The sequence below is a fragment of the Phacochoerus africanus genome, chromosome 3 (genome assembly GCF_016906955.1).
Source record: "Phacochoerus africanus isolate WHEZ1 chromosome 3, ROS_Pafr_v1, whole genome shotgun sequence".
Taxonomy (NCBI): Eukaryota; Metazoa; Chordata; class Mammalia; order Artiodactyla; family Suidae; genus Phacochoerus; species Phacochoerus africanus.
The window spans coordinates 201677416-201695099 of NC_062546.1; the positions used below are offsets into that span (position 1 = coordinate 201677416).

At 53.1% G+C, this 17684-nt stretch overlaps 1 protein-coding gene across 1 annotated transcript in view; it reads right to left on the reverse strand.

The window, feature by feature from the left end:
- IQCA1 (IQ motif containing with AAA domain 1) overlaps positions 1-17684 on the reverse strand; it is a 168879-nt gene that overhangs the window by 10689 nt on the left and 140506 nt on the right. Inside the window, exons 16-17 of the mRNA XM_047773843.1 lie at positions 13537-13623; positions 2119-2296 (exon numbers count right to left, since the gene is read on the reverse strand). Of these exons, the coding sequence (XP_047629799.1) occupies positions 2119-2296; positions 13537-13623 (265 nt within the window). The remainder of the gene's footprint in view (positions 1-2118; positions 2297-13536; positions 13624-17684) is intronic.

Sequence of the window (17684 nt, forward strand, 5' to 3'; positions counted from 1 at the left end):
ATACTGACCATCACGGATACGGATACTGACCATCACGGATACTGACCATCACGGATACAGATACTGACCATCACGGATACTGACCATCGCGGATACGGATACTGACCATCACGGATACTGACCATCGCGGATACTGACCATCACGGATACTGACCATCACGGATACGGATACTGACCATCACGGATACGGATACTGACCATCACGGATACTGACCATCGCGGATACTGACCATCACGGATACGGATACTGACCATCACGGATACTAACCACTGCTACCACATCATCTCTACTGCCATCTCCTCTACCAGGACCACCTCCTTGACCACCGTCACCGCCCTCCCCACCACGCTGCCACCACGCCGACCTCCTGACGACGCCCCATCTCACTGCCACCGTCACCGCCCTCCCCACCACGCTTTGGTCACCATCGCCACCATTTCCAACACTAGGACCACCATCACCACCTCTAAACAAATCTACCGCCACCGGCACCAGGGCCAGTAAAGACGACCCCTTCATGAACTTCTGGTATTCCTCTGTCCTTGAACCCTGCTGGCCCGGTGACTTGCTCTTGCCCGGCAGAGTGTGGTGAAAGGCACTCTCTGGGGCTTCTGCAGTTGGGTCACAGGAATCCTTCCAGCTTCTGCCCCAGCCTCTTCGTGTGCTCCCTCTGGGGACCAAGCAGCTGGGCTGCACAAGGCCCCAGGGAGAGGCCAGGTATCGGAGGTCTGGTCGGCAGCCCCAGCTACGTTCCCATCGGACATCCAAAAACAACTCTGGACATGGAGAGAAGGTCTTGGAAGTCCAGCTCTGTCTGGTCTTCTGATGGCTGGAGCCCCGGCTGCCATCTGCCAGCACCATCTCGAGACTGCCGGGAGAACTCCAAAGTTGGGCCCATGGCCCCTGAGGACCACCAGGGACACACTTCATTGTTCTGGGCCACTGGGGAGGTCTGCCACACAGCAAGAGAGAATGGAGAGCTCCCCGCCCCACTGCCAGCTCCTCCTGCCAGGTACCCCCTGCCAGCTACACCCTCCTCCTCCGCCACTGCCGCCACCGGGAAGCTGAGATGGTGCTGGGCATTTTAACCATCTCCTCTAAGGGCCACGACAGCCCTGGGAATGAAACAGTTCTCCCACTTTACAGATGGGAAAATGGAGGCTCCCAAGGAAAACCAACTTGTCGAGGTCATCAACTATCCCAGGGCAGAGCTGGGACAAAGTCAGGTGTCGTCAGAGCTCACATCCGCAGCTCCTCCCAAGTTTCTCCTATGGCCTCACTCCTAGGGCCACTTCTGAGTATTGTTCCCCTTTAAAAATCTCTTTCAAAAGAAGTGTTTTCTTTTTTAAATGGCTGCTCCCACAGCATTTGGAAATTCCCCGGCCAGGGATTGAATCCAAGCTGCAGCTGCGACCTATGCAACAGCAGTGGCAACACTGGATACTTTCACCCACTGCACTGGGCGGGGGGGATCGAACCCGTGTCTTTGCAGAGATCTGAGCCACTACCATCAGCTTCTTAACCCATGGTGCCACAGTAGGAACTCCCCGAAGAAATGGTTTTTGAATCTGTCTACTCCAGGAGAAAAAAAAAAAATGGAAGAAAGTAAGCACTGGCTGTGTTTAGCATCTAAGTAAATCAACATTGTCTTGGACTAATATTTTGAGACTGGAAAAAGAAACGGATCTAGTGAAAAGCAACGCTGCTGTGAGAGAAAGACCTTACCACCACAGGTGTAAGACGAGGGACCTAATCTACTTGCCAGAAGGAAAATTCGCATCCACAAGGGCTGTTGTCTCCTTCTGGGCCCCAAGTAACAACCCCTGTCGAGTTCCCTTGGCCTTGGGTAAAAAGAATTAGGTTAACCACAGAACAGAGGTGTGTTTTCTTTGTGATCTGGTATCTACGTTCCCGGCTCTGATTTGGCTGCGGAGCCTGTGCACCTGTGTCTCCAGGACACAGGCTCCATGCTCATCACCTTCTGATGGCCCCTGGGTGACAAAGGCCACCCCCCCCCCCCCCCCCCCCCCCCCCCCCCCGGCTCCACATGCCTTTAAGCCCATATGGGATGGCCCGGCCTCGGGGACGGCACCCGGGAAGGGGTGAAAGGTACTTGCCGTATCTGGAAGCATAGTCTGGTCTGGGAACCAAAATAATTTTTTGGTAAACTCTGCAAAAAGACTGAAGCTCAGCGTCGAAAGGTCTGTGTGTTGTCCCCACGATCAGAATCCTGTCCTCTGGTTTCAGGAGTTTCAGGATTTTGGGAAGTTGTTTTTTTAGGCGTTTAGGCTCCATCTGGGAGAAAGAGAGAAGGAAAAAAAATGATCCCACACAGAGAACAAAGACTTAAGAGCTGAAGAAAATTAATCCTGCGACGCGCTGTGGCATACTCTTGCTCAAGCGGTTTCAGGGCTCTGATGAACACACTTTCTTTGGGTCTGTCCTGGGCTGGATGCTCTGGATTGCTGGCACTTCCTTTCCTTAAATCTGGTGCTCAGATCTGGAAAGGGGGGAGGAAGGAAGCACCTGACTGAATATTCTAGCACCTTGCCCCTAAGAATGGGAAACAGGGCGAATTTCCAAGCGGAGGGAAACCGGCTGGGATTGAGCACTGGTTTCTAGAGCGTTCCGCCGAGCTGTTTGGAAGGTGAACCCAAGACTTTCTCTGCTGACTGCCGTGACAGTGAGGGCCCGAGATGCTGGGTCTCAGGTCTTAAGAGCCCCCAGTCATCTAGGAGTCTGGAACTTCGCTCTGAAGCAGTTTGGATGCAGTTGGAAGCTGTATTATTTTAGCACAGTCGCAGCACTAGGGAGAGACGGCTGGGAGGATGGCTTCCAGCCCCTGGGGGTCAGATTTGGCCATGTTGCCATGGCAACACACAGGCTTCACGTCAACCAGGACCAGCGCAGTGGAGAGAAGAGGAAACCACCAGGGGCGGGAAGCGCCAGAGAGCCATCGGAACACAATCTGGGCCTTTCCGCTCCCGTCAGGTTTAGGGGCCTTGGAGCCAGAATAAAAGTTCCCACCTTTCCTGGAACCTCAGCACCTGTGAGCTACTCTGGAGATACCAGCTTGCCTGTCCGGCCCTGCATGTCCTGCCTGCTTGCCTGTAGGAAGGGGCCAGTGACCTCCAGAGAAAGGAGAGGTGGTGTGATCAATTCTGCCCCTGGGAAGAGAAGTGAAAGGCAGGGGACTGGAGGTCTGGCGGGCGTGGGGTGACAGAGCCGTGAGCGGCTGTGGGGCCTTTGGGACAGTGACACTCCTGGGCTGGGGAACCTGTGCCCCCTGGGCTGCCCTGTGGAGCCAGGAGCCAGGAGCCAGCCTGCTGTGCAGAGGGAGGGCGGGCGGCAGTGAGATGCAGCCTGCAGGGCGGGGAGGGTGATGGGGGAGGAAGGACTGTGGGCCGGGCGGTGCCACAGGGCTGAGTCCCTCCTTTGCTCCAGGGGAAAGGGCAGTTCCACGTCTGCACTGACAAGGTACAGGGAGGAGACTGGATGAGAAAGCAAAGACCCTGAGAGGGGGGCTGTTGGGAAGAAAGCCAGGGGGAAGGTGCAGGGACCCTTGGCTCCAATGAGGCAGGAGACCTGGGGCGGTGGGTGGGGGGGGGCACTGGTGGAGGCTCTCAGCAGGTGCATGGCGTCTCCTGAGTGCTACCCGCCTGAGTTCCAGGGGTCTCTCTTTGGGACTCACTGACTCCAGAACCTTCCCCTCCCCCTCCTCCGGGGTCCCTGCCTCCCGAGGGTGGGGGCGGGCGCAGGGGGCCTTGCTTGCCCCCCATTCCCTTCCTGTGTAGGGGTCTGTGCCAACGGAGGGCTGCAATGCAGACCTAAAATATGCATATTATTATATGTTATATTTATTTCATTAGTATATTTATTATAATGTATTTTACATATTTGTTGCGAGATAATTCATACCCCATGCCCTTACTTAAAAGGTCTGATTGGGTGGTTTTTAGGATATTCACAGCGTTTTGCAACCATCACTACGCTGAATATTCCAGAACAGGTTTATCCTCTTCGCTCCCCCAAAGAGCACACCCAAGAGCACGCCCGGCCCTTTTCCCCAGCCTCCTTTTCTGGTCCTGGGCAATCCCTGATCTATTTTCTGTCACTACAGATTTGTACCTGCTGGGTATTTCGTAAATAGAATCATGCAGTGTGTGTGTGTGTGTGTGGTGTGTGTGCGTGCGTGCATGTGTGTGTGTGTGTGTGTGTGTGTGTGTGTGGTGTGGTGTGTGTGGTGTGTGGCTTCTTTCCTTTAGCCTAACATTTCCATGGTTCATCACTGGCGCGGACTCCAGCACTTCACCGCCGTGGCTGAATGCTATATCCACTGCAGGGTTATGCCCCAGTTTATCTATCCATTCCGAAGCCGATGAACCTCTGGATTATTTCTGCCTTTTGGCTGCTGTGAATGACGCCACTGCGAACATGTGTGTACGAGAGTTCGCATGGACTAACGCTTTCGTTACGCTTGCGTAGGCACCCAGGAACTGAATTGCTGGGTCGTGTGGTTCCTCTATGTGAACCTTTTAAAGAATCGCCAGAATGGTTGTCCCAGGGGTCTGCACCACTTACAACCCTACAGAGAGCAGAAGATTCAAGTGTCTCCATAACCTCGCCAACACGTGTTATCACCTGTCTTTCTTATTCTTTTTTGGGGCCCTCCTAGTGGGTGTGAAGTGGCATCTCATTGTGGTCTGGATGTGTCTCTCCCTGCTGATGTTCATGAGGTTGCGTAGCTTTGCGTGTGCTTGTTGGCCACTTGTTTATCTTTTCTGGAAAAATGTGTATGCAGATCCTTGGCCCATTTTTTAATTGGGTTACCCGTCTTTTCATTATTGAGCTGTAAGAGTCATTTGTATGTTCTAGACACAAGTCCCTTGTCACGTCGGTGATTTGCCATATGTCTTCTCCCATTCTGTGACTCATCTTTTCACTTTCTTGATCACATCTTTTGTGTGGTTTTTTTTTTTTTTTTTGCTTTTTAGGGCTGCACCTGGGACATACGGAAGTTTCTAGGCCAGGGGTTGAATCAGAGATACAGCTGTCAGTCTACGCCACAGCCACAGCATGCGGGATCCAAGCCGAGTCTGTGACCTACACCACAGCTTACAGCATCACTGGATCCTTAACCTACTGAGCGAGGCCAGGGATCGAACCCACATCCTCATGGATCCTAGTCGGGTTCCTTTCCACTGAGCCACAAGGGGAACGCCAATGATGTCTTTTACCAAAAAAAAGTTTTTACTTTTGATCAGGCTCAGTTTAAGTTTCCTTTGGTTGCTCGTGTTTTTGATGTCATAGCCAAGACACCACTGCTTAACCCCAGGTCACAAAGATTTAAGGCTCTATTTTCTTCTACAGGTTTTATAGTCTTAGTTCTTTATTTTAGGTCTGCAGTGCATCACTGGTGAACTGTGTGAGGTAGGGGTCCAACCTCCTTTGTTTGTAGTTGGCAATCCAGCTGTACTAGCACCATTTGTTGAAAAGATTGCTTCTTCCGCGTGGAATTGTCTTGGCATCCTTGTCAAGAGATCAACTGATTGTAAATGGAAGGATTTACTTCTGGCCTCTGTTCTATTCCATTGATCCCTGGTCTCTCCTTAGGCCAGTACCACTCTGTCTGGATTGCTGCAGCTTTGAGGGACGTTTCGAAACCGGGAAGAATGAATCCTGTAACTCTGCTCCTCTTCCTTGTCTCGGCCATTCTGGGTCCCTTGAATTTCCACAGATCGGGGGATCAACTTGTCAGTTTTCCCCAACAAGCCAGCTGGAATTTCAATGGGGACTGCGTTGAATCTGTAGGTCAGTTTGGGGATTCCTGCCGTCCTAACGAGAGCAAGATATTCAATCTGCGAACCTGCTGTATCGTTCTATTTATTTAGGTCTTCGTTAGCTTCTTTCACAATGTTTTGTAGTTTTCAGAGTAGACTTCTTTTGTGAAGTCTATTCCTATTTGGGGGATGTTACTATAAATGGAATAGTTGTCCTAATTCTAATTTTTATTTTTTTCATTACAAGTGTGTAGAAATTAGTTGCTTTTCTTCCCCCGCCCCCCTTTACAGCCACACCTGCAGCATATGGAAGTTCCCAGGCAAGGGGCTGAATCGGAGCTGCAGCTGCCAGCCTACACCACAGCCACAGCAAAGCAACACCAGATCCTCAACCCACGGAGTGAGGCCAGGGATCGAACCACATCCTTATGGATGCGGGTTCTTAACCTGCTGGGCCACAGTGGGAACTCCAGAAATAAGTCGCTTTTGTATATTGATCTCGTATCCCACCTGCAACCTGGCTGGCCGTGTTTATTTGTTCTAACACTGCGTTAGTGAATTCCTTAGGGTTTTCTATATAAAGATCAGGGCATCTGCAAATGCGGATCGTTTTATTTCTTCCTTTTCAATGCGGCTGCCTTTTATTTAATTCTCTTCCCCGACTGCCCAGGTGAGAACGTCCCACATAACGCGGGATGAAGAGGCGGTCTTCAGGGGAGAGCCTCCCATCTTTCCGCGTTAAGGATGATGTCGGCTGGAATGTTTTGTAGGTGGCCTTTATTCGGCCTAAGGAGTTTCCTTGTCTTCCTGTTTTTTAAAGCATGAAGGGTGTGGGATTCTGTCAAATGCTCTTTCTGCATCTACGATGGTGTGGTTGTTGTCTGTTAGTTTCATGATACAGTATATCATGTTAACGGATTTTTGGATGCTAAAGGTGGTATAAATCCCACATGCGCGGGTGTATCATCCTTTTCCTGCATGTTGGATTCAGCTTAGAAGAGGCTTTTTGTAATGTAACTCTCAGTAGAGAGAGAGATGGGGTTTTTACAGCAAAATCAATCCTGCAGGCTGGGCCTGAGGCCAGACCACCAGGCAGCTTCCTGTCAGCACCTCCTACACTCACAGGAGCCCTGAGCCTGCCTGGCTCCATCCTCCATTGGAGGGAAGAGTGGCCCAGCAGGACTCCACCCAGGAAGCTCCACCCGAGGGGGTGGGGGTTGGGGACCACAGAGGAGCTTAAAGAGGGCAAAGCCTGGGAAGGGGGTGATCCGGAACGAGACTTCCAGGAATCCTGGAAATGGGCACAGGGGTGGAAACCTGCTCTTGAAGGCGCTGCTCCCCACCCCCACCCCAGGGTTTGCAGAAACCCTGCCCTTGCTCAGACCCCTGCCTCTGGGCCGCCCGGGACCGGGAGGCGGGTGTTTGCTGGGCCTCTACTTTGCTACTAAGCTTCCCTTATGGGCCAGGCTGTGTGTGCAAAAATGAAAACGCTCAAGGGAAGAGCTCTACACTAACAGGCAGATGATGCAGCAACTGGCTAAATGCACAGGCTTTGCTGCAGACAGATCTGATCTCAGGCTTGACTCTGCTCTTATGGCTGTGTGACCTTGGGCAGGTGACTCAACTTCTCTGAGCCTCAGTCCCTGTATCTGAGAAATGGGACAAAACATAGATCCTGATTGGTAGGGATGCTCTGGGGAGTATGTGGCATAACGTGTCTGTCTGACAATGCTTAATACTGAGTAATTCTTCTGAAATACAAGTGCTGGTCAGAAATCAATGTGAGGCCCCCTTTACGGAAGAGAGCTGTTTTTAAAGAGGAGAGTCAGAAAAACTGGGGGCTTTAGGATTTGGAGGAAACTAGCAATATTGCCAGCAGAGCAGAAAATGATGGTGTCAAAAGCTCCTCCCCAAGTTTCCACCGCACTGAATGATAAGAGGTCAACGGCTCATCTCTAAGAAACTGCCTCCCAGGCCCAGGGCCCCTGAGGAAAGCCCTCTGCTGAGATTCTGGTAGAATATCTACACCCGTACTAGGAAAAGATCCACTGCAGGTAGATGAGGCTTGGAGGGTCTGGAGATGTTCACAGTTCATTTTAACAGGGTGGACCCCAAGCTCTCTTGCAAAAAGTGGTTATATTAGAAAAGGTAACTGCTTACCTTCTTGCACTGTTGGTGGGAATGTAAACTGGTACAACCACTATGGAGAACAGCATGGAGATACCTCAGAAAACTAAATATTGGAACCACCACGTGACCCCGCAATCCCACTCTTGGGCATATATCCAGACAAAACTTTCCTTGAAAAAGGCACACGCACCCCTATGTTCACTGCAGCACTATTCACAACAGCCAAGACATGGAAACAACCTAAATGTCCACTGACAGAGGAGTGGATCAAGAAGATGTGGTACATATCCACAATGGAATACTACTCAGCCATAAAAAGGAACAAGATAATGCCATTTGCAGCAACATGGATGGAACTAGAGCCTCTCATACTAAGTGAACTAAGTCCGAAGGAGAAAGACAAATACCATGCCATATCACTTATATCTGGAACCTAATGTACAGCACAAATGAATCTTTCCACAGAAAAGAAAATCATGGACTTGGAGAACAGACTTGTGGTTGCTGAGGGGAAGGGGGAAGGAGTGGGATGCACAGTCTGGGGAGTTAATAGATGCAAGGTACTGCCTTTGGAGTGGATAAACAATGAGATCCTGCTGCAAAGCACTGGGAACTGTATCTAGCCACTTATGACGGAGCAGGATGGAGGATCACGGGAGAAAAACAATGGATGTAATAATGTGTGTGCCTGGGTCACTGTGTACAGCAGAAATTGACAGAACCAGCTGTAGTGGAAAAAATAAAAATCATTAAAAATTAAAAATCAATACGTAAATAAAAAAGGTAACCCCCTGAAAAAGCAGGAGGAGGAGGAGCAGGGCGATGTGGTCCCCAGCGAAGGAGGAGGTCCACCTGGACAGGCCCTGCCTGAGGTGGCAGCATTGCGGGAGAGGTGTCCCATGGCTGATTCCGGGTAACTGCACCTTAGCCTCGGGGGAGGGCTTCAGGCTGGGGATGGAGCAGGGCGCGCTTTGGCTCTGTGAGATGGTGCCTAAGAAGGACGAGGAGAGAGACAAGGTCTGCGGGCCTGAGATGGAACTTCGGGCAGGGCCAATATATTTAAGGGATGGGTAGATGCACACGGAGGAGATGCAGGAGGAAGTCTTGGCGGGGTCTGAGGAGACCAGCCGAAGGCAAGGTCATGGAGGCTGAGGAAGAGGAGGGTTTCACGACGTGGGGCTTGTTGGCCAAACGGATTTCAAAGAAGACCTCTGTGAGAACAGTTTCCATGGAGCTGGGGGACATCAAGTGGCCAGCGGTGGGCTGCAGAGGGAGCCTGGATGGTGAGGAGAGACTGGACTTCTCAGAAGCCTGATGGAGAAGAATGCAAGTTGGTGGGGGCGGGGGGACCGGGATGCGCATGGGTGCACGTGGAGCTGCCCAAACTCCGCTGGAAGAAGGACCGACCCCGGGACCCTGGTGAGGCTGGGGACCGCCACTCTTGCCAGGTCTGAGCCCATCCCCAGCAGCCTGGTTGCCATGGGGACAGTGGTGCGGTCCTGCCCATTCTGAGGCAGAAGACAACACTGCTGTTGGTGTCTCCTGAAAACTGCAGGCTTGACGGACCTTAACCAGCCTGTTTGGAGAACAAGTGTTGGTCCTGGGCCACGTCGAGTGACATCCTCTACGACGGGGCGTCCCGTTAGGAGGGGATGGAAAGGAAAGGGGAGCCCTGCGGTCAGCTCTCCCCGGCCCCTGGGCCGCCCCTGTTCCAGTTCAGAGCCGCGTCCACTATGGATGATACCCGCGTGCTCCTCCATCACACCAGCCTCGTCCCCACCGTCACCCGGCAACCGCCACAGCCGCCGCGCCCACCGCTGGACCGGCCAGCCTCGCACAACCGGGCAGTCTCCAATTAGTGCCTAACGTCGATGCGGCGGTTTCAACTTGCTTTTCTGCACTCAGCTCCACCAAACCACGGCGGCAGCAGCCCCAGCCAAGCAAGCGAGTCCTGGCGGAGGCCCTTTTGCAACGTCAGGAAGGCTCCTGCTAGATGGAGGAATGAAGGGTAATGGAGCAGAACATGCAGTGGCAGCCTGGCCGTTCAAGTCCTTGACCGCCTCCGCCTCACACACAGCCGACCAGCCACAGACGGGTGGTGGAGAGGCTGGCCTGCCTCCCAGGAGGAGGGGGAGAGGGCGCTGTCCTGGCACCCGCTGGGTCCCTGGGGGCTGGGTGTGGAGGACAATGTAGGGGGCAGGAGGGCCAAGAATGCGGGGGATTCCGGAGCCCAGCATCCTTGGCTCTGAGACCAGAGGGCCCGCGAGCATCTTCAGGATGCCGTCTGAGGAGGGCGGAGAGCGGACGCAGGTGGAGCAGAAGTGCGGAGGGCAGAAGGGGAGGCCGATGCTGGCACACAGCTGCTTCCGGGAGGGAGAAGGGACCCAGCACTCCCTTTGACAGGCTGGGCACCCTCTCGAGCCTTTGCCCCTCCTACAAGACAGGGCAGGCTGCCTCCCTCCCAGGGCTGCTGGGAGCTTCCTGACTCATGCCTTGTGCCCCGGTGCCTCCCACCTCTTGCAGCAGCCCTAGGGGTCCCGCAGCCCGCAGCTCCACGCCCTGGAGCTTCTCAGTTCCTCACTCCTTATGACCAGGTGAGTCTCCACATTCTCCCTCCTAAAGGGCCTTAATCCAGGAGTTCCCTGGTGGCCTAGCAGTTAAGGATTCAGCTTTGTCACTGCTGTACTGCTGTGGCTGGGGTTCGATCCCTGGCCTGCGGACTTGCACATGTCTTGGGTGCAGCCAAAAAATATTTTAAAAAGGGGGAGAGCTTAATCCAAAGGTAGAGGGTGGAGTTAGTCATTGTGGCAATGATTTTTTTTTTAAGAGGAGATTTCCTGGAAGCCCTCAGATCCCCTGGGCGGCCACTGGGAGCGCTCTGAGTGGTGGCTGTGGGTGGAGGCCGCGGTGGCTTGGTTTCTCTGCAAGTGGACATTCTTCCCTGGGTCTCAGTGCCTTTGGACCAGAGAAGCCTCTGGGACGGAGGCTGCGGAGGGTGGTAGAAGGGCCCAGCCGTCCCCTGGGTGATGCAGTGACCCCTCGTTGGGATCCCTCCTGGCGCCTCCTGGTGCCTTGCGTCTGCTTGGCGTTTGGTAGTCACCTTCAGAACGTGGACGTCCACTGCTCACGGCTGCTCTGGGCCCCAGAGGCCGAGGGACTTGGGTGAGGATGGAGTCAGAGGCCGGGAGAGCTGGCCCAGCACGGGCCAAGATGGGAAGGCGCCCTACCCTCTAGCGTGGGGCCAGGACTGCAGCCGGAAGAGGAGGTACAGGTTGGGGTTCCCTGCCCACCACGATCTGCTCTAGCTGGGATGCTGCTGGAGCTAGGCCCACCCTGCTGGAGGGCTGGACACCCCCCTTGAGGCTCTGTCTGCGCTGGGCTGGACACTTGCGGACTGAGGGTCCCTTCAGCCTGTCCCCATCAGGCGTCCTGGGATTCTCCGAGGCGTGACTCATGGTCCCCCGTGAAGTTACTCCCCCGATGGATGCCATTCTCTTCTACGGTGGGGTGGACAGAACTCTGTGCCACCCAGAGCCTCTGTCTTCTACAGGGAGGGGACAGTTAGTGACCATTTGTGGGAATCAGAGACGGTGCTCAGCGTACGTCTCAGGGTGAGCAAGACAGGGGCCGATTCAGGGAGGGTCCTGGAGACGCCTTTGCCGGCTCCCTGCCAGTTCGCCCCGCCTCCCAGGTCTGCTGGCCCCCCCTGCTTCATTGTTGTTGCTCCTGCAAAGCCCGCAGCCCTTTCCCTAGGGTCCCTCTAGCTCTCACAAAGGGTGCACCCACCCTCTTATTCCCCTTGAACTCAGATGTGCTGATGAGAAGACTGAATTGCTGGTGGCAAATTAACTCACAGCCCAAGCGGGAAGGGGCTTTGTGAACTCAGGGGCTGCTCTCTGAAACCCTTTAATCTGATAGTTAAGGAAGTGGAGGCTCAGAGACGTTATATTACTTTCTCGGAGACACACAGCCAGCTAAGGTGGAGGACCGAGCAGGCCTGGAACACACATCTGAATTCCTACTCCCTGGGCTGAGGTCCAGCAGGAGAGGCCTTGCCCATGAAGGAGAAAAAGCTTCTGATGACAAGAGGTGTTACACCCTGGATCAAATCCGGCCTTACAGTTCTCTTTAGATTTGCAACTTGTATGAGAGTCTCTAGTTCCATCCATGTTGCTGCAAATGGCATTATTTTGTTCTTTTTCATGGCTGAGTAGTATTCCCATTGTGTATATATACCACATCTTCCGAATCCAATCATCTGTCGATGGACATTTGGGTTGTTTCCATGTCTTGGCTATTGCAAATAGTGCTGCAATGAACATGCGGGCGCATGTGTTTTTTTGGGGAAAGTTTTATCCAGATATATGCCCAAGAGTGGGACTGCTGGGTCATATGGTAGTTCCATGTATAGTTTTCTAAGGTACCTCCATACTGTTCTCCATAGGGGGTGTACCAGTTTACATTCCCACCAACAGTGCCGGAGGGTTCCCTTTTCTCCACACCCTCTCCAGCATTTCTTATTTGTGGACTTAGCTTGGGGTTAACAGATGCAGACTATTGCCTTTGGAGTGGATTAGCAATGAGATGCTGCTGTGTAGCCCTGGGAACTATGTCTAGTCACTTATGATGGAGCATAATAATGTGAGAAAAAAGAATGTATACATGTAGGTGTAACTGGGTCACCATGCTGCACAGTAGAAAAAAAATAATGTATGGGGAAAGTAAAAAAAAAAAAAGATTTGTGGTCTGGTTCATAGTAACTGCTGCCTTCAAGTTTCCGTGTGGTGTGGACTTTTTTTTTTTTTTTTTTTAAATGTAGCAACTTGGCCAGCAGAGGGCGCTACCTCCCAGATTCCCAGATTAAATAATAAATGAGTCCTCAAGAGTTTCTGAAATGACAGGGCAATCAAGGCTCATTTGGGGAAGAAAAGATTGAGCTTTCATTCTTTATCCAAATCATCCCTACCTGCTAAAAATGATGTATAATACATAAGGATCAAAAGTGATTAAAATCCTTATGAATTTAATCAGAAATTCACAGTTAACCACTATTTGCTTTGGTGCAAATTGATGTGGAATATATAACAATCATGTGTTATCTGCAAATTTTTTTTAACTTGTGGGAAATTTGCTGGTGATTTGTGGGGGGAAGTGCGGGGGAGGGGAGCCATTGAAAGGAGAGAAGAGGAGGAAGGAAGCGCCTGACGGAGGGCCCCCCCAAGCCCCGAACTGGGGCACTTGGCGGCTCTATGGTCGGTCTTTGTTCCTAAATTTCAGGGCTTTTGCTATTTATTATTAGGAACAATAGGAAATCCTAATAATAACTCCTGTGTGTGCCGTTGGCTGTAACCGAGCAGGAGTTCTCTTCGAGGCTTCCTCACCTCGGGGTCCTACCCTTGTGGATTTAACGCCCCTCCCCCCCATACTTTCATTTCTTCTAAATTATGCCTCGTAAAATCAGACACTGGATCCTTCCGAAAACAGACAAGTGCTCAGGGCAAGGAAACGGCTCCCCCTCCGTCTCCTTCCTCCCTTGAAAGAGCAAGACCTTCCGGGGAATCGAGGTGGCCCCCGGTATCGAGTCCCTTAGGAGGAGGGGAAAAGCCAAATCAAGAAAGCCCTCACCGCCTTCTCCGCCTGGGGGACTTTTTTGTAGAAGATTTTCTCTGTGTCTCCGATCCACACCACGGAGGGCTGGAGCTGGCGGGCCACCTGCAAAGAGAAGAGGTTGTTTGCGAACGCATCTTCTTTGGGGGTGCACACCTGACCCCCCGGGGAACATTGGGACGTGCTGACTGGCCTGGTGGGATGCATGGCACTCAGGGCTGTACCCGCCTTCCCAGTAAGATGCCGGTGCTGCCAGGCTCTCCCCGCTAGGGGGTCGGCACATTCTGATCCAGGACCCCAAACCTCACTCGGTTTGGCTTGAAATAAACCAGCAGTTTTCTGCTGCAAACGAAGGGAGACTGGCCCCTGCGTTCTACTCGCAGCCTACGGCCTGCTCCCACGTGGATCCAAGTTTGCTCATCACGAGAAAAGCTGCTTCAGCCCCAGGACCTGTGATGCCATTGGTTCGTCTCTGTCCGGCTGTGCCTTTGTGGCCACGGTTTCTCTGGAAGGTGGCTCTGAGCCCCTCTGGGTGAGTGGGGCTTGGTGACAGTGCTGGGACTTACCGTGGGCCCGTGCATAATGGCCACACACCTAACGATCTCTTCAAAGCGCCCCCATGAGAGCGGAGTTTGGGTATTTTTGCAACAATTTGTGCTTTGTGCAAAATTGTGACAGATAAAAGCCGTCTCCAGCCACAGTGAACACAGTGTTATGTGCTCCTATTTTTGTAGTTCTTTAAACATCATTAAGGCAGCAGGTGTGAGTTTTAAACCAAGATGGACATTTCATAAATGATGGGAAAAAATCACGGGGAACACAGGCGGAGCCTGCTTCCCCCAGCACTACGTACCAAGAGAAGCGGATTATGCAAGTTCAAAGACAAAGGCGGATTTAGCTCGATCCTGGTGCCAGTCCCAGGGCTGCGTGTATTCCAGTCCTACATGTGCCAGGACAGTCAGAGGCAACAGCACCAGCCAATCACTCTTATGTTCGTGTTATTTTTTAGACTCCAAGCCGCAGAGTTTAAGAACGCAGAATCCAGGAGTTCCTGTTGTGGCTCAGTGGAAACGAATCTGATTAGCATCCGTGAGGATGCAGATCCAATCCCTGGCCTTGCTCACTGGGTTTAGGATCCCACATGGCTGTGGCTGTGGTGTGGGCCAGCAGCTACAGCTGCGATTCAACCCCTAGCCTGGGAACATCCATGTGCCACAGATGTGGCTCTAAAAAGACACACACACACACACACACACACACACACACACAAAGAATTCAGAATCCCAAGTTTGCTGTCCTTGGAGGATGTCACCTGTGATTAACTCATCCACTCTCCCTACAACCCTGGGAAAACGTCCCTGGTTACAGATGGGGAAACTCAAAGATGCTAAGTGTCCGGTCCAGCATAAGAACAGCAGCTAGAACAGCAGAAGCAGGACGCACGGCCAGGCTGATGGCTGCCCAGTCTGTGCTGGAGGCACGGCCACACCTTCAGGTCCCCTCACGTACTCAAGCCAGACAGCTGGGCATCCTCCCCCGACACCCAGCCATCCCCAAGTCTGTTCTCTCAGCTCCTGACTTGAACCACAGCTTCTTTCCAGTGTGGCCTGCCCACTGCGGTCAGGGCACTTACTCCAGTGCCCCGAGGGGGCAGGCTCCAAGGAGCCCTTGTTCCGCTAAAAGCTATTTTGGGTATAAGTCAAAAGCTCCCTAACTTCCAGCCCTCAAAGGAAGTAAGGAAAAGAGATCCTGCACACAAAAGGCTTTAAGCATCTCCTAAGAAGATGCTTTATAATAACAAAGGCAAAATCATTTTCTTTTCAATCCCTCTGAAAAGTCTTTCTTTTAGAACTGAAACCAATGGAAGAGCCGTTTTCGAATAAACAGTTGTCCCCGCTCTTAGGCTAACTCGTGTGCTCACCAGCAGCAGCTCAGCCTCTCCTGGGTCCATGTGGCAAAACCCAGGGATTTTCCATGGCTTTGATTTCTGTGCCCCATTCTCTGTATCCAGCTGTCCTTGACGGGAACGGCAGATGTGAGGACCCAGGATTCCAAGTCTCTTTCTGCTTTTAACAACATAAGCTACACAGATGGATTTGAAATACAGGCGTCTGAATGGCTTGGAATAAATCTGAAGCCGGCCGTCTTATTTCTAGCACCTTATTTAAAGCTGTTTTGAAAACCTGGTCACGCCGTTCTGTGGAATGTGAAAGCCAAGGCTTGGTCCTTGAACTTGAGCGTCCTTTCAGAGCATGGGGGTGAGTGGGGGGTGGGGTGGGGAGTTCCACACTTCCTGTGTTTCCAACACGCACCTGTGAAGGAATCCCTTCCTCCGCTGTCACCTGCTCTGGGGCTCCCGAGGGTGGGCGGAGGGCTTGGTGGACGTGTGGTTTGGGAGGGCTCAGTGATGATCAATGAACAGACCCGAAGGTTCCCAAGCATGTTCTTCGATAAAAACAACACAGGGCACGGTCCTGTGCCATGGCCCCCAGAGTCACACCCCTGCTACTCCCTGGCCATGTGCCACCGGCGTGGCCAAGCACGTCCCACCTCTGCTCCTCTCTGATACACTGGGTCAGAGGCGGGGAGAGAAGGCAGTAACCCACCCGCGTGGAGAAGCGGGCGGCATGCAGTGAGCCCTAGTCGCCCGACACCCCCAGGCCCGGGCTATCGCCCAGGCAGCAGGCTGCCACGTTGCCATGGAGACAAGATGCCTGCTCCAAAGCATCTCCTCACCCTTGGTCTGTGTCCTCCTCTATTGCTTTTCACTCCAACAGGAAGAAGGGCTCTAAAACCACCCCTGTCTTGTCCTCCAGAGCGTGAAGCTATAGTTCCCTGACCTTCCTCGGTGGCGAGGGCTCATCAGGGGACATCTGGTGACTTTGTTACGTTCTGGGCTGAGGAGAGGGGCACAGAAGCCTGGGCCCTTCCAGGCAAACACCTCTCCCATCAGCAAGAAGGGAAGGAACTGAGACTCTTGCTTGGAGAGGAGAATCCAGGGGGCAAGCGTGCTGTTTTCAAACAGCTGTTTTAAAAGCTGTCTCAAGGAAGAAAGCCTGGTTTTACTGTGTTGGGCCTGGCACGAGAATGGGAGCTGTTCTCTCATTTTTCATTCAAAGATCACTTACAGAGGGGCTTTGATGTGCTGGGCACAGGGCTAGGTGCTGAGGGCCCCTGACTTCGAGGAGCCCACCAGTGGAGGGAAAAAAAGAGGGCGTTCCTGTCGTGGCTCAGTGGGTTCTGAACCCAACTAGTATCCACGGGGATGCAGGTTCAATCCCTGGCCTCGCTCAGTGGGTTAAGGATCCAGTATGGCTGTGGCTGTGGTGTAGGCCGGTAGCTGCAGCTCCGATTCGACCCCTAGCCTGGGAACCTCCATATGTTGCGGGTGTGACCCTAAAAAGCATTAAAAAAAAAGAGGAGCCCACTGATGGAAGGGGAGGGTAAACATGGGGTCGGGAGGGCTGCCCAAGGAAAATGGGGTCCAGCGAAGACCAATGACAGGAAGAGGGGGACACAGGGGAGGGGTACCTAGGGGTGGAGACTGTGGGGTGGGGTGCGTTTTAAAGCTGACAGACCTCACAATGGCCTCCAGCAGGTCCCAGAGCTGGGAGGGGCGTCGTGCCTGCCACGCTCAGGAGAGGAGCTGTCTGCCACCCAGGACTGCTGGGATCTTTCTGGAAGGTGTCACTAAGGCCTCGGCTGTGCTGTGGAGTTTGCTTCTGTCCTGGAGGCTGTGAAGAGTCTATAAGGGACTCAAGTCATGACCTTGGACCCTGGTTGTGTTCGAGAAAACCTCCTCTGGTGGGGGGTGAGGCATGACAGGGTGGGCGGCTGTTCCAGGGTCTGGGATTAGGTGCGGGGGTGTGTGCAGGGGGCGTGGTGAGCGGTGAGGCGGGAGGCGGGGCAGGGGCCTCTGGAGGAAGAGGCTGAGGGATCTTGCGTGGCGGAGGGCAGGCGATAGATGTGGGACACTGAGGACCTGCCAGACCCGTCACGGGTGGGGTGAGGAAAGAGAGCATCTCCTATGCTGGGGGCCTGGGGGATGGGGGTGGACAGCCTGTAAAGCAAAGAGGGGAAATGATGAGGTCGGTTTAGGCCATGGGAGCCCAGGGCGGCTGGGTGTCCAGCAGGAGGACTGCCGGGTCTGGGGGCTGGAGAGGGCT